This window comes from Acytostelium subglobosum (assembly GCF_000787575.1).
Source record: "Acytostelium subglobosum LB1 DNA, scaffold: scaffold1, whole genome shotgun sequence".
NCBI lineage: Eukaryota > Evosea > Eumycetozoa > Acytosteliales > Acytosteliaceae > Acytostelium > Acytostelium subglobosum.
Window position 1 is genome coordinate 529,403 of NW_012236531.1, and position 22,613 is coordinate 552,015.

At 45.2% G+C, this 22,613-nt stretch overlaps 12 protein-coding genes across 12 annotated transcripts; 3 read left to right on the forward strand and 9 right to left on the reverse strand.

The window, feature by feature from the left end:
* Positions 1–153: 153 nt before the first annotated feature.
* On the reverse strand, positions 154–1,247 carry SAMD00019534_002170 (hypothetical protein; the record flags this gene model as incomplete). Its single annotated transcript, XM_012903650.1, has 3 exons — positions 154–299; positions 378–1,040; positions 1,142–1,247. 3 exons carry the CDS (start codon positions 1,245–1,247, stop codon positions 154–156), a joined length of 915 nt encoding a protein of 304 aa, XP_012759104.1.
* A 190-nt stretch (positions 1,248–1,437) lies between these two features.
* On the reverse strand, positions 1,438–3,087 carry SAMD00019534_002180 (hypothetical protein; the record flags this gene model as incomplete). The annotated part of the gene is made up of 1 exon (XM_012903651.1): positions 1,438–3,087. One exon carries the CDS (start codon positions 3,085–3,087, stop codon positions 1,438–1,440), a length of 1,650 nt encoding a protein of 549 aa, XP_012759105.1.
* A 345-nt stretch (positions 3,088–3,432) lies between these two features.
* Positions 3,433–3,765, reverse strand: SAMD00019534_002190 (hypothetical protein; the record flags this gene model as incomplete). The annotated part of the gene is made up of 2 exons (XM_012903652.1): positions 3,433–3,683; positions 3,753–3,765. 2 exons carry the CDS (start codon positions 3,763–3,765, stop codon positions 3,433–3,435), a joined length of 264 nt encoding a protein of 87 aa, XP_012759106.1.
* Positions 3,766–4,107: 342 nt separating this feature from the next.
* Positions 4,108–5,347, forward strand: SAMD00019534_002200 (hypothetical protein; the record flags this gene model as incomplete). Its single annotated transcript, XM_012903653.1, has 3 exons — positions 4,108–4,332; positions 4,404–4,744; positions 4,816–5,347. The coding sequence occupies 3 exons, from the start codon at positions 4,108–4,110 to the stop codon at positions 5,345–5,347; spliced, it is 1,098 nt and encodes a 365-aa protein (XP_012759107.1).
* A 59-nt stretch (positions 5,348–5,406) lies between these two features.
* Positions 5,407–6,647, reverse strand: SAMD00019534_002210 (hypothetical protein; the record flags this gene model as incomplete). The annotated part of the gene is made up of 2 exons (XM_012903654.1): positions 5,407–5,525; positions 5,603–6,647. 2 exons carry the CDS (start codon positions 6,645–6,647, stop codon positions 5,407–5,409), a joined length of 1,164 nt encoding a protein of 387 aa, XP_012759108.1.
* A 914-nt stretch (positions 6,648–7,561) lies between these two features.
* On the reverse strand, positions 7,562–9,979 carry SAMD00019534_002220 (hypothetical protein; the record flags this gene model as incomplete). The annotated part of the gene is made up of 4 exons (XM_012903655.1): positions 7,562–8,675; positions 8,736–9,386; positions 9,472–9,686; positions 9,797–9,979. 4 exons carry the CDS (start codon positions 9,977–9,979, stop codon positions 7,562–7,564), a joined length of 2,163 nt encoding a protein of 720 aa, XP_012759109.1.
* A 58-nt stretch (positions 9,980–10,037) lies between these two features.
* On the reverse strand, positions 10,038–10,790 carry SAMD00019534_002230 (hypothetical protein; the record flags this gene model as incomplete). Its single annotated transcript, XM_012903656.1, has 1 exon — positions 10,038–10,790. One exon carries the CDS (start codon positions 10,788–10,790, stop codon positions 10,038–10,040), a length of 753 nt encoding a protein of 250 aa, XP_012759110.1.
* Positions 10,791–11,596: 806 nt separating this feature from the next.
* Positions 11,597–12,448, forward strand: SAMD00019534_002240 (hypothetical protein; the record flags this gene model as incomplete). Its single annotated transcript, XM_012903657.1, has 2 exons — positions 11,597–11,785; positions 11,846–12,448. Coding segments are annotated over 2 exons (792 nt in total), but the record flags the coding sequence as incomplete, so codon positions are not given.
* Positions 12,449–13,348: 900 nt separating this feature from the next.
* SAMD00019534_002250 (hypothetical protein) lies at positions 13,349–14,193 on the reverse strand (the record flags this gene model as incomplete). Its single annotated transcript, XM_012903658.1, has 2 exons — positions 13,349–13,723; positions 13,801–14,193. The coding sequence occupies 2 exons, from the start codon at positions 14,191–14,193 to the stop codon at positions 13,349–13,351; spliced, it is 768 nt and encodes a 255-aa protein (XP_012759112.1).
* A 271-nt stretch (positions 14,194–14,464) lies between these two features.
* Positions 14,465–18,696, reverse strand: SAMD00019534_002260 (hypothetical protein; the record flags this gene model as incomplete). Its single annotated transcript, XM_012903659.1, has 2 exons — positions 14,465–18,157; positions 18,232–18,696. 2 exons carry the CDS (start codon positions 18,694–18,696, stop codon positions 14,465–14,467), a joined length of 4,158 nt encoding a protein of 1,385 aa, XP_012759113.1.
* A 905-nt stretch (positions 18,697–19,601) lies between these two features.
* Positions 19,602–21,585, reverse strand: SAMD00019534_002270 (hypothetical protein; the record flags this gene model as incomplete). The annotated part of the gene is made up of 3 exons (XM_012903660.1): positions 19,602–20,204; positions 20,281–20,535; positions 20,569–21,585. Coding segments are annotated over 3 exons (1,875 nt in total), but the record flags the coding sequence as incomplete, so codon positions are not given.
* Positions 21,586–22,231: 646 nt separating this feature from the next.
* On the forward strand, positions 22,232–22,550 carry SAMD00019534_002280 (hypothetical protein; the record flags this gene model as incomplete). Its single annotated transcript, XM_012903661.1, has 2 exons — positions 22,232–22,244; positions 22,321–22,550. The coding sequence occupies 2 exons, from the start codon at positions 22,232–22,234 to the stop codon at positions 22,548–22,550; spliced, it is 243 nt and encodes an 80-aa protein (XP_012759115.1).
* Positions 22,551–22,613: the final 63 nt, after the last annotated feature.

Sequence of the window (22,613 nt, forward strand, 5' to 3'; positions counted from 1 at the left end):
AATTGAATGCGCGCAAGTTATCCTAAAGTGATTGGTTGATTGATGGTTGGGCTCATCCAAAGCCAGTTTGTTTCATTGGTTGATTGAATGATTGATTGAGTGTTCTATGCTGTGCTGCTAGGGGAAGAGGCCAAGGAGTGGCGCGCGCTATCCTTAGAGGAGGAATGGAACGATGATCTTTCTGTTTCTTGGGTAGAGTGGGTTGCCATTCTGGCCATCGAACTCCTTGCGGTATCTTCTGTGCTTGGCAACAGCCCAGACGTACATCTGGAAGGCACCCAAAAGTGTGAAGATGAAGGCTATATTGTTTGATTGATTGAGTGATTGATTGACGGGTTAGTCGTGATTGGATGGTCCATGCTTGCCGGCACACTTACCAGTGAGGGTCTGAGTCATGATGGAGAATCCAATCCAAGCGGTGATCTCGGCGGTGTAGTTGGGACATGAGACAAGGTCAAAGAGACCTCCCTTGGGGATGCGACGCTCGGTGGAACCGGGTGGACGGAGGTTGCGCAGTTGGATGTGGCACATGAGGTTGAGGAACTCGCTGACGGCAAAGAGAACCAGACCAACAAAGACGTTGATCGATGATGGCGCGGTGTACAGGGCGTGGTTGACAAAGTAGGACACCATGATGGTGCAACCCCAGTAGTAGGTGCAGTTCTTGAACAGGTTGGACAGGGGCATGGTGCCGTGGCTGAATCTGTGCACAAAGATCGTCTCGAGAAGACGCTTGATGTAGTGGAGACTGTAGCAGATCAGTGCCAGGTCCTGGACGTAGCTCTTTTGGAAGTCAGTTCCGTAGATCTGCTTGGAGAAGATGTAGAACAGTGGGTAGATGCAGAGTGGGCCTGCGTACTCGACGAGGAACACGAGTGTCCAGGAGATCTGGGGTCCCAAGTCCTTGAACAAGAGGGTAGTGTCCGACTTGATGTTGTAATGTGACAGAGTCTTTCCATCATCAGTCAAAGCCACAGGCTTTCCATCAGCGCCCAAGGTCGAAGTAGTGAATCTCTGTCTGTCAACATAATACTTCTTGTCTGGATTGAGTGATGGAGTGATGGTTAGTGGAAACATGTATATGATGGACCACCGACGATTGATCAATCAATCCAATCGATCAATCAATCATATAACATACTCTTCTTCTCAAAGCTCTTCTTGAGTTGGAGAACAGTTGAGGTGGTCTCGGCCTCAATGTCGCAAATATGCTTGTTGCCTCTTGAAGTGACGATTGTTATCTTCATCGCTTTGTACTTGTGTGTATCTGTATAAGTGAAGTGTAGAAGTGATCAATGAACTCATCTTCATGCTCAAGGAACAGTCATCACGGTCTTGATCATCAAGATTTTTGATGATCAAAATTGGTGTGGTCCCATTCAATCAGTTCGGTCGATCATCATAACTTGCGCAATCCCATTCACAATTAGTGACAGTTTATGTTGACCAACATGGAGTACAAGTAAGGTCATTGATGTTCTTGATGTAGGCAGGTTTACCATCAACTTGAAGAAGGACAGTCTTTGGATCGATTATTCGAGCGCATTGGTATTCTCTGTTGGACACTCTGATGAAGTGATAGTTGGTGACATATGGATACCTGACAGAGAATGATTGTAGCATGTTGCCAGGAATCTTTTGGTCAACCTTGATATACATATGTCGCAAACTGTCTGGCACTGGCTGTTGGTAGTTGCTTGGCACGATCAGTTTCTCGAGCGAGTCTGGCAGGGCACCCGAACACACTTGCAGTTTGCCCACCAGCCCGAGCTCCAGCTCTTTGAGCTGCGATGGAAGCATTCCTGGCGTGAGTGTCTGCTTGTCGACATCATATACTCGCAGACTGATCAAGGACTTTGGGAGCGAGTCTACATTGGCTTTGAACAAGTACAGCTTCAGGTGGGCGAGTGAGGAGGGTATCATCCAGGAGGTGAGCGGTTGATCGAATGCACGCCCCAGCTTTAGGCTGGTGAGTGATGGTGGTAACGCGCCTGGTGCGAGTTGTTGATTAAATCGCGAGCCAAGCTTTAGAGTGGTTAGGCTGGTTGGCAAGGACCCTGGAGTGATTGGTTGGTTGAAGTTTCTGCCAAATGAAAGGTAGGTGAGACTGGATGGTAGTTGATCTGATAGCAACTCTTGATCAAACTTCATTCCAAGGATTAGCTTGTAGAGTGATTGAGGCAAGACCCCAACCCCAAAGGGTTGATTGAAATGGTCGCCTAATTCCAATGTCTGGAGCGATGATGGAAGTACTGCAACATCAAAAGGTATGTTGTAGAATGATGGAAAGATCAACTCTGTCAGACTACTGGGAAGTGTGTCCGCTTGGATGATCTGATCGAAACAATCACCCAACGATAGGTATTGAATGGATGATGGAAGAAGTCCTGGCGACAACTCTTGGTTGTATGATTGTCCAGCGATCAAACGTGTGAGTGATGATGGTAATGCCCCGGGAATGAAGGGTTGCTCGTAGTCCTCTCCAAGGGTCAATGATTGTAGATATGGGGGAAGGGTACGAAGATGAAGTATCTGATTGAACGAGTCACCAAAGTAGAGCTTGATAAGAGACTGTCCAAAGGTACCTGGTACAATTTGTTGATTGAATGACTCTCCAAGGTGAAGATATTGAAGGGATGCAGGTAGTACTCCTGCGTGAAGTGGCTTATCAAAGTCATTGCCCGTCCACAGACTGATTAGACCTTGAGGGAGGACACCATGCAAGATAACTTGATTAAAGTTCTCAAGCTTTAACTTTGTTAGAGAAGCTGGTAGAGAACCAGGTTGAAGTATGCTGACACCAATGTAATTGATTGTAAGGGTTGATAGCGATGCTGGAAGTGAGCCCGGCTCAAGTTGATGAGGTGATCGTTGAGTTATGTTGAGTACTTGGAGTGTTGAGGGGAGGTAGCCTGGTATGATAGGCAATTCCAATGTTTTGCGTGATTGTTGTTGTTGTTGTTGTTGTTGTTGTTCATCTGTTGTCTTGTTGCCAATGTCCAAGAATGATTTGCCAACATTATAGAGTCTGGATGAAACGAATGCTAGGCAATGTAGATCGAGTGATTCACCAATACAAGTGAACATATGTCTCAATACGACTAAAGGTAGAGTATCCATTACTTTCTCACTGTTTTAATGTTACTGCTTTGAAACAACATGATCTTTGGAGTACTCTATACCATTGTGATTAAAAGAGATAGAATGAAGGAGAGAGAGTTCGTGAGTGTGGTGGATGTTTGGGAGCGGAGTGATCAACTGACTGGAAGTGAGAAGGTGTGAGAAAAAGGGTTAGATGATCATTTCTTCTTTTGTTCCTTGTGATTGTGTTTGATGATGATAGTCCTTGATGTTTATTGGACTGACTGGGATGATTCCAATATAGATTGAGATTGATGGTCTATCAAGTGCGTGAGTGTAGTGAATGATTCCCTAACATCCACATCCACCACAGCCACCACAACATCCACAATTGTTCCAGCGGTTCCAGTTGTTCCATCCACCCCATCGGTTGCCGTAGCCACCCCAAGGATATCCAGAGCCACAGCCTCCCCAATTGCCACCATCATAGCCTCCACAAGCGACAGAGTTTGATGATTGAGCAGAGCTATGTCCTTCACCACCAGAGACCACCGATGAGCTACTTGACATGATAGAAGGGGAACCAATGCGGACAATGTTGTCTAAATTGAAGTAGGATAATGATATTAGTATAATTATAATATATTATTGTACACATCAAATATACCTACTCAAGAGAGTCATAGTTTGATCAAGTTTGAGAAATATGAATAGTTATTGTAAGATAAATGGATTGATTGATTGGTTGATTGTTGAATGGATATCATTTACCTTCATGCTTCGATGTTATTTATACTTTATCTCTCGTCTATCAATACAGGATTATCAATCCTTAATATGGTAGTCATTACCATTATTATATATCACTACCATAATAGGTAATCATTACCATAAAAGGATAGCCTAACCTTTTTTGGATTATAATTTGGAGTGGGGTTTCTTCCAAAGTGGTGCAAACATAATGATCATTATGTACATATATAGTTTCTTGTTATTATCTCTTTCAATTATAATGATAGGTTCATAATGTCAAAGTCAGCAGTGTCATCATCAACAACAATATTGATATCACCTAACTCTGAGAACATACAATATAAAGGAAGGATTGATACGTCCAATCTCAACAATGAAGGTGCATACTACTTTGATTGGCCTGGTATACAGATAACATTGGTGATCAAAGGTACATCATCAATTAAAGCCGTGCTCCAGTCCAAACTTGCTCTGAATGACATTGGTGATCTACATTATGTATGTACTACCAAGCTAGACTTCATTTAGTTGATTGATTGAGTACTCACTCATACTTATATACAATACAGAGTAAAGGCAATAAGAATATATTTGATATTGTTGTAAATGGTACATTTCATTCAGTCTTTACAATCTCATCATATGATCCAAAGATGTCTTATAGTCTGTTTGATGATGGATACCTCTCTTCTGATCAAACATATGTTGTAACATTGATAAAGAGGACAGAGGCAGCATTTGGCCGAGTCAGCTTCTTTGGATTCATCGTGGATAGTACATACATGTTGTTGCCACCTCCCATCCCTCGTTCAAGAAGATTACTATTCCTTGGTGACAGCATTACATGTGGCTATGGCAACATGGTTATTGACCCATGCGAGTTCTCTGTTGAGACAGAGAATGTGAACTTGTAAGCGCCATCCTTCCTTCCTTAAACAGGTAAAGCCAGTAAGGTAACTAACTACCCGCATTCAAACATAGTGCATATGGATCACTGATAGCCAAACAATTGGAGGCGGATGCCTACTTTATAGCATGGTCAGGCATTGGACTTTCACGTAACTGTGATAGTCCAGATACAACATCCAAGGTTGTGTTTAAGGATATGTGGACAAGGACCTTGGCAACAAACTCATCTTTACAGTGGGAGGCTGGATTGTACCTCCCAGATGCAGTCATCATCAACTTGGGCACCAATGACTTTATAACACAACCTAATCCACCTCGAGACATATTCATTGAGGATTATACCAACCTAGTCAAAGCGATCCACAACATATATTCAAACAAGCCAAAGATATTCCTCGCATGTGGACCAATGATTGGAGATCCATGTTGTAGCTATGTTCAATCTGTTGCCGATTCAATTGACGGTGTAACATATATAGACATGCAGAACATCTTGGTAACAGCAAATGACATTGGATGTAGAGGGCATCCAGGAAAAACAGGAAATATCAAGATGGCCAATATCGCTTGTCCAATCATTCAAAAGGTGATGGAATGGGATTGATTCATTCATAGATGGATTGATGGATGGATGAGATATTAAAGTACATTTATTATGGATGATCATTGTTGTCCTGCAGATGGACACCTCCAACGTTCATAAGTGAATGGTGGAATAACATTGACAAGGACCCCAATACCAAATGATGAGATCAAAGGTCCAACAACGAATACCCAATACTCTGTTGATGGAGTGAAGAAGAGATCAACTGAGTTAGCACATGATGTCTCATTAGTTGCGCTATCAATCAATACTTACTATCCCAAGTCCCAGATACTACAGCAGGTCCAAAGCATCTTGATATGTTGAATCCAGGCCCAGCATAATAGGACAAAAGTCCTTGCGATATAAACAATGTAATGAACAATGTGATACCAATGACTAATGGTGCTGAAAGGATACCAAATGTCTTTGATTGTCTTGGGTCCAGTGCAACAGTGAATGTTATAAACAGGTTGAAGAATCCAAAGAGAAACTCTGTGGCCAATGCATTGCCTATTGACATTTGATTACCAAATGTACATGAAGCCAATAGTGTCCTATTGTATATCTCGAATGGTACACAAGCATAGATGAGCGCAGAACCAATGATTGCACCAACAAGTTGAGCACAAATATACAGTGTACCCTTGACAATGGTAGTGAATCCAGTGATCATCGTTGTTAATGTTATAATAGGATTGAGTATACCACCAGAGTTTGGTCCACATGCTATGATCATGATCACCAACAAGAAGAAGTGAAATGCCGATATGAAGAATGCCTGCCAAGGATTGGGTACCAAGCCAGGTGTCGGTGTGCTGTGGTTGAAGACTGAGAAGTTGTAGTAGTTGACAACGGCAATGACGATGCCAATGGACATGGAGGTGAACACAGCAGTGCCAATCAATTCAGTTAGGACCGCTCTTAACATGTGTTTGCTGCGTACCTCCTCCCAGCCCATCAGCAGACTAATGTATTCTCTGAAAGAGAATGGAGTTGATTTGGTATCCTGATCATGTATCTGATCCATTTCAAGTGGCAGTGTCTTATCGTTGCCCAAATCCAAACCAGTCTCTTTGATGTCAGAGTTGTCATAGCGTAGCAGACCGCCAGGTGTATCAGATGCCCGAACCATAATGATCTTTACACGTCTATCCCTCTGACCCAGTCTATTCCTCCTAAGTCTTGCACCATGATTTCCGACAGCTACACTAGGTTGTTGATGTTGTTGCGATTGTTGTTGCTGTTGTTGTTGATGAACTTGGTCATTGTGTTGTTGAGGCACATGCTCTGGATCACCATTACTTGTCTCTGTTTCCATTTATGACTATCTATGATATTGAAGATCATTGTATATGCTATCAAACAGATAGAAGAGGTGTTGTATCACCTCCCCCTCTCAGTGTGCATGCATCAACATTATCACTCATACATTATTTGTATCAACCCTGAAGTGATGATCACTTTCACTCACTCAATCAGTCACACACCTGATCCGAAATCAACGATAACCAAAAGAATAATGAATGAGTGAACTGAAGGTCGACCAAAATGTTTATTGGGACTTCAATATTGAATAATGATCAGACCACGACCATGACCATGACCAGGACCAGGACCTTGAGGAGGGGATCATTAATGGCATCCACAACCTCCTCCATTGTTCCAATTGTCACCGCCACCATTACCACGATGCCAATTGTTGTTGTCCCAATGATTGTTCCATCTTCCATCATTCCAGTGATTGTTGTTCCAATGTTTGTTTCCACCTCCATCTCCCCAGTGAGCGACAGAGTTGGCTGACTGCGAGGCACCTTGTCCATTGGCCGAGGTCACCGAGTGTCCGGTACTAAAGATGGCTGGAGCTCCTTAGCGAGAGATATTGTCTGGTAGGATAATGTTAGATTGTGAACTATTGGGGCTAGAAGTGAAGGCGACAAGTGAGATACTTACAAAGGATAGACATTCTTTCAAATTTGATGATTGATTGATTATAGATTGATAGTTTGTTGTTTGGATTGATATTAATAATATTTATGGTTGATTGAAAGATTGAAAGTTGAGTTTAGGTCATTATATACTCTTTCATCAATCACATTCATAGCCCGATTTGGAAGTGATTACCAAATCAGGAAGTGATTACCATATTTGGTATTGATCATCATATATGGAATTGACTACTATATTAAATTGATACATACACACTACTGCTTGATATGGAGCTGAGACAATGAGTTAGCGAGGTTTATTGCCTGTACTACTTGTTCCACTACTACTTCTACTCCTGCTCTGTGTTGGTATCTTCTTTGTTCCATTCAAAAACCTCTTGTTGCGCCATATTGTAAAGATGGTAAGGGTAGATGGGTAGTGACCGCCATGTCCTGGTACCGCAGCAGAGGTTGTAATGTTCTTCCTTCGTTTGCTATGGCCATTGGTCTTGGAAAGTGCCGAAGCTGGTGACCTGGGTACGCTAGAAGTTGGTGCCACAGACCGCCTACAGACTAGTTCACGCAGACCTGCCGGCAGAACATTGCGTGGGATGGCATCCTTATAGTACCAGCTCATAACAAGAACGGCCAGATGCTCTGGAAGATGGCAATCACCAAGAAGTTGTTTGAATGACTTTCCAAATACGAGCTGTCTGAGTGAGGATGAAAGGGTGCCGGCCGGAAGTGCCTGGTTGAACTCATCCCCGAATCGCAAGCACTCCAACGCCGAGGGCAGGGCTCCGACCGGCAGAACCTGGTTGTACTGGTCACCAAAGCGCAGGAACTTTAGAGTAGAGGGCAGGGTACCAACAGGCAGTACCTGGTTGAACTCCTTGCCAAAGCTCAGATGCTCAAGGTGCTCGGGGAGGGAGCCGAAAGCCAGGTGTCGATCGAAAAAGGAGCTGAGACTCAGGACCTGAAGCGAAGCCGGGAACGAGTCTGGAATTATCGGTTGATTGAACGATCCGTGGAGCTTGATCGAGCGCACCGAGCATGGTATGGTGCCCGGCCATATCGGTTGATTGAAGGCGCCATCAAACTTGATCGAAAGCAGTGACGCTGGAAGGGTGCCCCGCTCAATGGGCTGGTTAAAGTCTTGGAGGAAGTACAGCCTCTCCACAGTGTCGGGGATTGGATGTACGAATGGCATGTTGATGTAGATTACATATGTCTTCTGGCCATATGTAACATTAGGATGAGCATGCTTCAGGATCTTTTGAAGCGTAGCACGGTCTTCACGCTTGGCCTGCAGCAGCGACTTTACAAACTCGCGAAGGTCCGCCGAGTATCTTTGTTCGGATATAACTACATTGTCCCTGTCGTCCTCTATCAATGAATGATTCCTCTCATCGTCTGGATGGCTATAGTGTGTATGTTAGTCAGTATCTGGTCGGCAAGACTGGACTGCTATGCGTACGTACCATGAGAGAAGTCGAAGAATGGTTGACCCGACAGAGTATATGTCTGCTCGTGAGTCAATGTCGTCCGCTTTCTGCGCCACTTCCAAAGCAAGGTATCCAAGTGTTCCAACTATTCCGGATGATTGTCCCGAGCTTGTATCACTGATGCTACTCAGATTGATTTGTCTAATCATCTCACATATGCCACCAGCTGTCATTGGCGCTTGCACTGGTACTTGCATAGTGTCATTGTCCACGTTATTGTTGTTGATGTTGTTGCTGCTGTTGCTGATCTCGATCACTATACGATGATCTCTTCCCTGGTCACTGGACTCGGTGTCGCCAGACCCTGTATCACTGTCACTGTCACTGTCGCTGTCATCATCACCATCATCACCTTTGTCAGACTCGGTGTCTGTTTCGCTGTCAGAGTCATCGATTATCTTTGAACAACCAAAGTCACCAAGTACCAACTGATTGTTCTTCAAGAATATATTGCCAGGTTTGATGTCGAAGTGGATGATTGAATGATTGTCCAGTGTTGTCAATATATTCAGTAGCTCTGAGCAATGCTTCCATATCGTCTCTTCATTGACAAATGTGAATGTATCTCTAAGTTGTGATCTTCTCAACATTGAATGATGCACTATCATTGTCTTTAGTGATTCGTTGCTGCAATGGATGTGGATGTTGATGTGAGTGAGTGAGTGGCTTGAGGCCTTGGACCTTGGACTTTTGGACCATAATAATAACATACGATTGTTCAATGTCTTGGATGTATTGATGTAGGTCGCCACCTTCGCAGTATTCCATCACAATGTATACTCGCTTGATCTCGGGATCACGATAATGATTGATATACTTGACAATATGTGGACAGTGCCTCAATCGTTGCATCGCTGCAATCTCTGTGAATATCCTATCATACTGCTTCTGTGTGAATGTCGCGTAATCAATCTGCTTGCATACTCTCTACATTGATTGAATGATGTCAGTGAATGATTGATCGTGAGTGATGAGAGTGGGGATGTGTGGGGGGCTGGAATAGCTCCAGCCATGAGCCACCCCAATGGATAACATACCAGTTCCTTGGACTCAGAGTCCATGCATAGGAACACCTTGTTGCTACCATTTCCAAACTGTAGGAGTATGTCAAATAGCCAACCATTGATGTCCACTTGACGAAAGAAGTGACTGGGGTAGATTGGATGTTGATATGACGATCCACCGCCGCCAACGTATGGATGATAGAGCATCTTGACCATGAGTGTCAGTCCATTGTGTAGCAGGATGTTTGAGAATCGCAGTACAAAGTTGCCTTCATCATGCGCATGATATGAATACGTGACACTGACCATCGCTCTGGAATGACTTGGGGGTCCACTCAATCTTGATCATCATGTTGCGCTCTTCGCCAGGCGTGACCACGAGGAAGTGGCACTTCTGTGACTGTTGGTTGGCGATGGTGATGCCATTCTGCGAGTCGTCGTACGTGAGCGTGTACATGACATCCTTCTCCAGATGGCGAAAGTCGTCGCCGGACGTGAGCACGTGACTCAGGTCTTGGTCGCCAATGCAAAGGTATGTCAGCGAGTTGGGCAGGACCTCGCGCGGGATGATCTGGGAGTAGTCGTTGCCAAGGGTGAGCTCGCTAAGGTTGCCCGGCAGCGTGTGTGCGGTGAACGGGTGATTGAACAGCCTGCCAAACTGAAGCGACGTGAGTGACTCTGGCAACACTTTATCGCCAATCGGTTGTTTAAAGTATGTGCCCAGTGTGAGGGAGGTGAGCGACGAGGGCAGACTGTGAGGCTTCAATACTTGGTTGAAGTGCTCGCCAAAGATGAGTGAGCGCAGCTTCTGTGGCAGGATACCTGCGTTTATCAGACAGTTGTAGTCACGGCCAAAGATGATGCAGATGACCGATTGGGGAAGGATGGGTGCGGTAAACGGTTGGTTAAAGTGTTTTCCAAAGCGAATGGTCATCACTCCATATGGGAACATGTCTGGCAACAGCGGTCTGTTGAACCTATCCGCAAACACCAACTCCTTCACAGGCTTTGGTAGTAGCGGTGCCATGTCATCTGTTGATGCTAACATCTTTGTTTATGAATGTGTGTATGTATATAGGTGTGTCTCTGTGAGTGTATGTGTGAGGGGATGAGTCTACCTCACATCAGTGTTTGTGTGTATCTATCTGATCACTGATATATATATATCTTAGTTTTAAGATATATCTCTATCTCTATCTCTCTCTTAATATATATCTTTATAACTTGTGACTCTTTAGATTCAATGATGATGAGGAGGAAGTGGAAGAGGGAGGAGGAAGAGGTAGTGTTCTACGAGCTTGCAAGGCACCGTTTGGGGTCAATGGCTGTATTGATTCATCACACTTTCTACCTTTAACCCCGTGATTGATGGATTGCAATCATCCAATCAAAATCATCATAATCATTATTACTCACTCTGTCAATCAATCAAGCCCACAACACACACATGTATAAGGCATCTATCAATCACATTATTGACTGGTTGATTGACATGACAGGTAGTGTTAATGTATGTGTGGGTATGTGTGTGTGTGTGTATGTATAAGTGTGTGGTGGCAATCAATCAATCAACACAGTCGAATCAACAACCCACATCACTCAATCATAAGACACCACAAAGCGCCTCTTGGCTGATGGATTGTCACTAAACACAGTCTATGGACTTCATTGACAATGGTGGGTAATGTTGAGATAAATGGGAAGTTGGTGTGTCAAAGGGTCTCAACTTTATTCTTACTTCGAAGCCAACGTGTTCTGTCCCATGCCATGTGCCTCCTTAAAAGTTGAGTTCTTATCACTTTGGGATTGTGTTATAAATAGCCACAACAATAAATACAACTACAACTAATTATGATGATACTCAAAGTAGAGCCACAATACCAATACCCTGCACTGCCTACAGGCTGTGAAGTCACTGCTATATCAATGTTACTGCAGTACTGTTGCAGTAACTTCATCAACAATAACAACAACAACAACAAGAACAACAAGGAGACGATATTGTCATTGGCATCATCATCGTTTACAAAGGAATCATTGGCTCAAAGTGTTGTCAAAGAATGTGATCCAGTTATTATGAAGGATGATGATGATTTGATACCTGTTGGTGGCAATCCTTATAGATCATTCGTTGGCCAGCCCACATCTACTCAATCATTCGGCATGTTTCATACACCATCCTACAAGCTCATCACTGACCTACTCCAACATCATGCCATCGACTCATACTTTACATGTATCAATCTAACAACACAATGCAACTCAACTCAATCCTCATCATTGTTGAACAATGGATACCCTCTACAACTCAATGAGAGTAAAGATTACATTAATGCAAGACTCAATCACTTTAAGGATTGTGATGACAATGACAACATCAATAATGATGATGATGTTAAACTACTCATTGATCATATTGATAAACACAAGATACCAATTGTTATATGGATGACACTTGAACTTAGAGAACCATCTATAACTGATACATGGAGGGATGTCAATGTGCTGGATAACTTTATTCATTGGGTAACACCAGAGCACTGTGCATTGCTGGTTGGATACACTGACAACGAGTACATCATCAACGATCCTCATACTGGCAAAGTGGAGCATTACAACAAACATCTATTCATCAAGAGATGGAGACAGATGGGAAGGCAAGCAGTGACAATCATCCCAACTACATTGTAATATCACATCATAAAGTTTATTCAATATCAAACTTGGTAATAAGTTGGTTGTCCACCATTGGTTAACAATGGTGTAGTGTCATTGGATACATATATCACATGTTGTTGAGGTTGTAGTGGTTGTTGCTTGGCCAAGCATACTGTTGGCGTATCAGATATATGGATTCTCAACTTGATCGCGACATATTTGATATATGACTCCTTTGTCAATTGGAATTGGATACCTCTATGGATGTACCTTTTTGTTATTTCATTTGATAGAATCATCATCCTAGCTAAACTCTATTGATTGGATGGATTGGATTAGTGATTGAATTGATTGATTGGATTGGATTATGGAATGGACTTACATTGGATTTAATAACATGTAATGAATATATTATTACGAATATTATAATTAAACATATTGAAAAGGGAATGAGTCCATATACATAGTTTCCAATTGAGTATTCAAATGCAATTAATCCTACACTAACAATAGCCATAAGATATTGTAAAATATAAAGTGATGCTACTAATTTATGATTGGGCCATAATTGATTATATTGATCCACAATTGAATTATATTCCTCTCTTCCAAAGTAACTCTGTATTTGATCATAATTATGATAAACAAACTTTGGATTCACTACTCCTACAATATCAACATCGTGACAAATCATTTTATAAAATTAATGGTTAGTATCTTTATATTTATGTATATGTATATATATTTGATTGATTGGATAAAGTAAAGTATACATATACAATGTATTATTTATAAATTACTAATTGAGTCTCGTCTCGGAATCTCAGTTCAACTAGTGATGGTCCATCATCCAAAACAAGGTCGTTTTCCCTGATCCACTCTCGCGAGAAAGATGGATATTTTTTTCCGAGATTGATTGAGTACTGGCTATTGTAGGGAAGTTGTAGATGTGGTTGGTTCCCGACCATCACGTCCATACATGTACTTGCGCTCCTCTGCAGAGGGGTCGACCCATGGACTCTGTTTCCTTGCCTCCTCGTCTTCTCTCTCCCATTGTGCAACAGATTGTACAGTCTTGAGTTGTTTGACCCACTTGACCAGGTGAGGAAACTCTGCTTGTAGATCAAGTGATGGCACTCTCACTGGTAGTCTAGCAATCCAAGGATAGATACACATGTCGGCGATTGTATACATATTCGCAGCAACATACTCTCTACCCTCAAGATGACTATCAAGTACATGTAACAATCTTCTCAACTCATTAAAGTACCTTTGGATAGAGTATTCACATTTCTGTTCTGCCTAAGATTGAATGAAAGAATGAATCAAGTGTAAGTATCTGGAACTATTCCATCACTACTATATCAACCTGAACTTACTAAATGATTGAAGTGGACGTATTGACCCATGATTGGACCAAGGTTAGCCATCTGCCAGAAGACCCAGTTGAGACATTCGGTTCGTAGTTTGAATGATGATGTTGGAATGAACTGTTTGTGCTTGTCTGCAAGATAGAGTAGTATGTTGCCACTCTCAAACACTGTCACAGGATCATTGGGATCACTTTTATCAATGATCGCAGGCATCTTTGAGTTTGGATTGATCTTTACATAGTCTGCCGAGTACTGTTCTCCCTTCCTCCAATCTATATTATGATAGATGACCTGATCATCAATACCCAAAGACTTGAACATCAATCTAACTTTGGATACATTCGGTGATTGAGTACCATAGAACTCATAGACTTTGTTATTGTTTGTTGTTGTAGACATTGTAGTTGTTTGATTAGTAAGTTGTTGAATGATGGCTTCTTGTAAGAGTCTTGTAGGACTCATCAAAGGATCTCAAGGGTCCACCTTGTTGGCTTAAAATGGTAATGGGGTGGGGGCAATATCAAGGCCAATCAGCTGATTGGATTGATTTATTGAATCCAGAAGGTGATGTTGGAGGAGTGGAGAGAGAAGAGATATATGTTAACATTATGTACATTCGACAGGATTGATTGGATGGATGGACAAAGATAAAGATAAAAGGGCTAGCACCTTAATAGGCCTCGGGTTTGGGCTTCGAATCGCTAGAGTATATACTGATGATTGAATCCTGAGCACAGGCACCAAGGATGACACTGTGTGGATGGAAGGCAAGCGATGTGACTGGACCAATGCGCTGACCCAAGAATCCTTCGTGATATCTGATGATGCTTATCTCTTCGCCTGCAAAGTTGAGCACTCTGATCTTCTGTGAGAGCGAACCGCATGCGATCAATGGTGCAGAGTCGTGCACACTGAGCGATGAAATCAAACCAAAGTCTGTGTTGAGGATGGTGTTGGATGAGGACTCGCGTCCATGCACCCAGAACTTGATCTCTCCGCTGGCAGCGCCAGAGACGACGGTGCGCTCATGGCTCGATGGCATCGACACGTTTACGATCCATGATTTGTGCTCGGTGAATGTGGCCACACAGCAATGTTTGCTCTGTATCCTGTGATCGAACATCTTGACCACACCGTCCTCAAAGCCTGCGGCGAACAGTGGTCCTCCCTTCTCGTTGGTCAGTGCAGTGATGTTGCCCTGCGTGGGCAGATTGATGTCCTGGATGCAGAGCTCGCGCTCCACGTCCCATATTCTGATCTTGGTAAAGTCTGGCGTCTCGCCACTGATCAATGCCAGGCCGCTGTCGTGCTTCCAATCTAGGACGAGACGTCCGATGGGTTCGGCACCAGTGGTCACGTACTCGGGGAAAGCTCTCCATGCACTGACCATCTTGAGTCGGCCCTCTGGCTCGTAGCCGCGCCACAGACGGACGACGCCGTCGTTGGCCGATGTGATAATCATACTCGCGTCAAAGTCATTGAGTAACTTCATCGAGGTGATGCGTGTGCCTGGCAGATTGCCGTTAGAGAACGTGTTGACACGCGTCGACTCCTCCCAGTTCCACACACTGATATTGTCCTGTCCATCTGATGTGACCAGCAGGCTCTCGAATGGATGGAATGCCAGTAGCGAGACGGGCTGTCCGTTGTTCTCGGAGAAGATGCCAATCTGCGGGAATGACTTGGAGTTCTGATTGATGATGTTCTGAACCGAGTCCAGGGAGTCCTTGACGATGGACTCGTTGCGCTGGTACCTCCACTTCTTCTCCACGGACATGGGCGACTCGAGGTCCTCCTTGGGCTGCATCATTGGCTTGGAGAAGTGTGAGCAGCACCATTCGTAGAAGCTAGAGTACAGCTCATCCTCCTCAAGTATGTTGCCAAGATCGGTTGGGAGCGAGGAGGATATGCCAAGCATGCCGCTGAAGCTCTGTGCCAGGTTGTTGGGTGTGCCATTGGTGCTGCTTCCGAGGTTGCCTTGGATGGGTGAAGCGGGGTTGTTGGGGAGGTTGGGTGAGATGGCGCGCTGCTGGCCCAGCTTGGCCTTGGATGGGGAGCGCGGGTCTTGCTTGGTGATTCGCGATATATTCACAAAGGTGTTCTTGATGCTGGAGGTTGTGGACGAGGTGAGACCTGACGCCGACTTGGTAAGGCTGGGCGAGATGATCTCCTCGGTTGGGAAGAACGACTGGATGCGCTTTACAATCGAGAGAGCACGATGAGACACTTGATCATGGGGATCGCTGCATAGGTTCAGGATGATCTTCCAAAGACATCCATAGACAGAGCTCTGCGAAGATGATTGTCGATTAAAGTCGCTGTTTGTGTCGTCGCTTAGCGAGTCGCCCAGTTTGGCCGTTCTCCTCTTGTTCTTTTTGGCCTCCTCCAGTCGCTTGGCCTCCATCTGCACGCGTAGCTTCTCCTCTTGTGCAATCTCCTTGGCCACATAAAGGAAGTTGGCTTCGTACGCGCTGACGATACGCGAGAGTGAGATGACCAGTTCCTTGCGCACCATTGGTGAGCAGTCGGCTGTGATGACGGGCAGAGTCAGGCCCAAGTTCAGCTCGATGTGTGTTCTTTGCTCGTTGCCCTCGGCACCACCAATGAGCTCGCCCAGTGCATAGACGGCGGCGGCACGCACCTCTGGACAGATATCTGTGAGCAACAGACAGATCTTCTCGTGTGCGTTCTCCTTGATCGCGACGGCCTTGGCCTCCTCAAAGTTCTCCCACATCTTGGCCAGACAGAGGATCATCCAGCGACGTACCATTGGGTCCAGGTCATTGATCTGGGCCAAACACACGGGCATGAGACCGCCAATCAAACAGGCGTTCTGTCCTGGGCGACAGTTGTTGCAAATGGTCGAGAGAACAAAGGCCGACATTGTTCGTTGATCGGCCGGCACCATGGGCGAAGAGATGACCGAGATGAAGTAGGCATGTCCATTCTCCTTGACCAAGTCAAGCTGGCAGGACTTGTCCAGTGCCAGGATCTTGGCCCAGATAAACACGAGGATGTGACGGAGATCACCGGCAGGTGACTGTAGAAGTTTGAGCACGTAGGGGAAGATACCGACGCAGAGTGCCAGGTTGACCGCCCATGGGCCCAAGTCCAGGAACTTGCCCAGCAACACGAGTGCGCGCAGTCTGTGTGCCTGGCTGAGCAACACCTGCAGCACGATCGGAAGCTGCGCGGGTGGCTCCTTGTTCTCGTGGCCAAAGTCCAGCCACACCTCAAACGCTGTCAGCTGCTCTGTGAAGAACGGACTGGACTTGAACTCGGCGGTGGGGTCTGCCAGAAGCGTGGGCAGCTGTGAGATGACCAGGTCGGCGGCCAGGTCCCACGCCTGCCACATCGGGTGCTGGTATGTGGGTGGCAGCTTGGGGCAGGAGATAGGCGTGCAGTTGGCTGAGCGCATGATACGCTCGGCCAGCAGGTAGTTGCGGAACAAGCTGGCCACGAGCAGGTCCTGGCGGAAGAGCTTCTGGAACAGGTTGCGTGGCAGTACATTCCAGGCGATCGTGTCAGTAACTGCCGTGAAAATCCAGTTCAGCTCGCCGAGGGGCGTGCGGCGACTGCTGAGGTTGCCAGGCAGGCGATCAAGCATGTCGGGGGTGATGCCAATAAGTATCGAGTGCGAGCAGAACCACCGCAGCGCTATCCTGATCGGTGTGGTGAGACAGGCCGTGAATATATCGGCGGGGAAGTCGGGGTTCATCGGAAGTATCTCGTTGGCTGAGCAAGCTGCCAACAATATACAATCGTGAAGATGTGAGCCGACCGGCTGTTGTTGCTGCTGTTGTTGCTGTTGCTGCTGTCCAGGGGGTGCGCCGTTTGGCGTTGGTGGGGCGGCAGCGGCCATTGCGCGCTCTGCCTCTTTGTCGCGCTGCTCCGCAAACTTGTTGAACCAATTCACGATCAGACCTGCCGCACTACAATCAAACACGTAGATGGATGGCGTGCCCATCCAGGTCTGCAGCTCATATATAGACAGCGGAATGTACTGTGTGTACGTGCGATTGAACACCCAGATCTCGCCGTTGGTTGTCGGCTTTGGCACGCCGTGGCCGTTGAAGTGAAAGAGCACTCGCTCGTCCTTGGCATTGCGTCGAAGCGACAGACACAGCTTCTTGACCTCCTCGACCGTTGGGTCAAGACACTGCTTGTACCTTGCCTTTGACTGCCACTTCTCGTACTGCTCCTGCAGCGTCTTTCCGATCAGGTCCAGTGCCTTTTGTGGCGGCTGTGAGCTCTGTGGGTCGATCCAACACTCCATCCTTGCACAAGGATATGTCTTGATCACATCGGGAGGGTCAACACCAATGTTTAAACATAATACCAATGCTACGCTAACAGTCTTCATCTGTTTATGGTTGATCGATTGATTGAGTGAGTGAGCGAGTGATGTTCAAGTCGTGCCAATCATCATGTACTTACTCTCTCCCTCATTCTCCACTTTGATATCTTGGTGCGAGCTTGGTCGGGCGTGGCGTTGTCCTGATGTCGCTCATCAGTGTAGAACGCCTTGGTCTTGGGATACTCCTTCTTCTTGAGATTGTTATTGTTGTTGTTCATGTTGATTGAAGGGTTTCTCTGATGTTGATGATGATGTTGTCTTTCGTAGTGATGTCCGCTGCCACTGCCACTGCCATGTGTTGGTGTGTTTCCAGTAGCTGGACTGTTACCAGTGCTGCTACTACTATGACTACTCCCCAGACTACCATCTGAGCCACTTGCACCCAATACACCAGGTGGTACAGCACTAGCTACACTTGTTGTACGATTATTATTATGAACTATCGATGATGAATGTGTTAATCTAACATTGTTGTTGTTGCTATTATTATTATTGTTATTATTGTTATTGTTGTTGTTGTTATTGTTGTTGTTGATGTTATCCATTGTTAATTCATAATGTACAATCTTCTGTTTGGAACCTCCAACAGCAATGTGATGTGATGTGTGATTGATTGAATGATGATAAGTTATACAGTATCAATCAATCAATCGTATATATTAACTAAAGGATATATATGTATGTATGTATTAATATCTCTGACGTATCTCTATCTGTCTGTTTTATCATCTAACATTGACTCTCTCACGTCCAACTACATCAAGTTCAGATCTTTGTTGTGGATGGTGACCTGCACACACCAAAGTTTGAAATAATTTTACAATGAGCCATTTTCTCCCATAATAACACTTCTTGTCAAAGGTTTGACGACAACACTTGGTCATCAACTCGATCACATTACATTATTTAACAATTACTACACACTACATATATATACATACAAGATGTTCGCTGCATCAGTGGCTCATTTGAGGAAGTTTGCTACAAGCGCTTCAATTAGGTATGTTTACAGCTGTGATCAATCAATCAAACGATCAAACGATCGACCAATCAAACGACTGACATAGGTTCGATGTTGATGATATTATAGAAACATTAGAAGACAGAGACTGCAACAAAAGGTCGCTGAGGATAGAAGAAAGGTTAATAGACCAGAAAGACCTCAATCAAAGTTCCTGCGAGAGATCTTCCAAACATCAGAGTATGTAAACATGATTGAACGAATGATTGAATCAACGATGTATTGTTACTGACACGACGGCACATTTTAGGCAACCAGCTACACCAACCAACTAAACAGCACTGGATCAAGCTACATGCTTGTTGATCGAATAAATATAGCGTAATACTCAAACATTGATTGAATGATTAAATGATTGTTGGATGCGAGCGATGGAGCGAACGAAAGATAGATACAATAGAAGCGACGACAGAAGTACTACACCTATGCCACTTCATTCTTTATGATCCACTCTTCGACTACATCATCAAGGATATCGAGTGGCAGAGCTCCAGACCCAAGGATAACACTGTGGAATTGTTTGAGCGAGAACTTGGAACCAAGACGAGTCTGTGCACGCGTCCTCAACTCTACGATGCGCAGCTGACCGATCTTGTAGGAGCAGGCTTGGCCTGGGAACACGATGTAGCGCTCGACCTCACTTACACAGTCGGCCGTGTTGATGCCCGAGTTGGCCTGGAGGTAGTCGATGGCTTGCTGTCTCGTCCAACGGTATTGCGATGCGTGGATGCCCGTGTCGACGACCAGTCGCACGGCGCGCCACAGCTCGAATGCAAGGAAGCCCAGTCGCTCATACTTGGTGGTGTACCAGCCGGCTTCATCGGCCAGTCGCTCCACGTACAGTGCCCAGCCCTCAGCGTAGGCATTCAGCACTAGCAAGCGGCGGAATATATCGATGCCCTTTAGCTCCTGTGCCGTGGCAATCTGGAAGTGATGGCCTGGCGTGCCCTCATGGTAGGCCAGATCCTTCATATTGATTCGTGTATGAGTGTCTGTGCTTCGCAGGTTTGCGTAGAATATGCCTTTGGCGCTCTGTACACGCGAGGGGAGAGGAGTGGGTGAGTGGAATGATTCCTTGATTAATCTTTCGATGGATCAATCAACTTACCCTATCCATGGGTGGCGGCTGGTAATGAGCAATGGGAGCGTTCTCCTCGCGGTAGATGGGCACTCGTTCGACCTGCACTTGAGCCTTGGGCATAGATTCAAAGAGGCCGGGCAGTCGATGCTCGACGTCCTCCAAGATGGCCGCGTAGTCTTTGATGATTGCGGCACGTCCCTCCTCGTTGGACGAGTAGAGGAATCGTTCCTCTTTGTAAATGGCACGTAGTATATCGCCAAACTCATCTGGCTTGCTGGCCAACTGCGGATACTCATCTTGCAGTAACTCTATGATCTCGCCACGGATGCGAGAAACCTCCTTCAATCCCAGCTCATGGATTTCCTGCGCAGACATGTCTGTTGTAGTGTGGACTCGTAGGAGATATGTGTAGAGGTCGTCGCGACCTGCGTCGTTGGCGTCGTCGCCAGCGGAGATCTTCCATATTCCATCGTCGTCGTTGCATTTGGTGTCGTGCATTCTCTTGAGGTGGTCGCGTAGTGTGCGGAACGATGGGATGAAGACGTTGACCAACGCATTCTCCAGTGTGATGAGGTTGTGCTTGGCGGCGGCGCGGGTCAGCTTGCGCGCATCCTCCAATGTCTTGAGATCCTTGGCAAACTTGACCATCAGGAAGAAGCTGTTGTCGAACTTGGCCAGCAGCTTTCTCTCGATCTGCTTGATGGCTGCCGCCACGACGAAGCGTGGCGGAATAATGCCACGCTCCTCTCGCGCCCGCAGGTCCGCAATCAGGCCATCGATATAGCGGCCAGAGTTGTTGACTCGTTGGATGTAGCGCGAGGCGTCGCTCAGAGTCACGATCTGTTGCTTGGACAGTATCTCAATGAAGGCCAGATGGCCGCCAAACAGCTGGTTGCAGCTATAGAGCACGGGCTGGTTGAAGTATAGTGGCGCGGGGTACTGCATGAGCTCGTAGCCGCGAATGACCAGCTGCAAGTAACTCTCGATCACGCGATAACTTAGTCGTGTGGCGGGTGAGGCTGTTGCCGTGTGGGCCTTCCAAGTCTTGAGCAAGGCCATGTTGCCAACGAGCTGGTCGTACTGCGCGCGGTATGTCTCTGGGCGCAGATCGTCCACCTCGCCATTAGACACAGTGATGAAGCGATCGAGCAGGCGCAGGTGTGTGAGCAGGAAGTAGTGATGCTGGATCAGGTCGAGGAAGATGCGCAGTGTCAACAGACTAAAGTGGAAGGGGTTGGCATATAGGTTTGGCAGTATATACATCATCAATGGTATCAACAATGTACACCATATTGTAATGAATCCAACACTATAACTATCTACTAATATCCAATAATGAATGATTGATGCCAACAATGTAACAAATAATACTCCAATTGATATTATGGCCATCTTGGCCATTGTCACTAAAGGTATCATCTTTGATTGTTTGTTTGTTTGTGTGTATATATATATTATTATTATTGTTGTTATCTCTATCTCTATCTCTAGAGACTTAGGTTGATCAACATTGAATGAATGATTGGATGAATGAATGTAGTAGCATGACACCTCTTTGATCATCGCCATCATCAATCAATCTGGCCCCCACACGCATCCCCTCAGAGTTCCCACACAGGTTCCAAAAAGAGATACTTGTTCTGATGGCATCGAAAAAGAGGGTGTGGTTGTGATTGATAATGATCAAAGTGTAGTTTAGTGAGTGTGAAAGTCCAAACAAGTAAACCAGAACTAAATTAATACTTTGTATCCATAGTTATACATATAATCCTAAATAGTACTCTACTACTTTACCTAGTTATGATTACCTTTTCCAGATGATCACAACCAGGCTTTCTTTGGAGAATAGGTAAAGTATAAATAATGATTGATCAATCACATTATATATCACAATAACAACAACAACAACATCATCTACAACTATATTTTATCTTATAAACTATCTTATTAATTATTATTTACCACTAAACAATCAATCATGACTGTCCTTGGTATGTATTTTCTTACCAGATACTAAGGGATGATTCCATTGTCTAACCAACCTTTTCATTCATCACAACTATTTAGCCAACTTGAAGAACATTGCCAACCCAATCGGTGCTCTCCATCAATCATCGTCGGTGGTGTCTGGTGCCACATCAACATCATCCCAGTCCAACAACAAGGTTGCATGTTGCTTTGGTCGTAGGGTCGCCCTCAACTTTGGTCTGGCTCTAGGTGGAGGTTGTGGATGTGGTTGTGGATGTGGAGATGATGACTTTGACGGCTTTGATGGCTGTGATGGCTTCGACGACTAGGCCCATGTTTACCATACCAGCCAGCATCCATGGACACCACTCAGCTCAGCTCAACTCCAACAA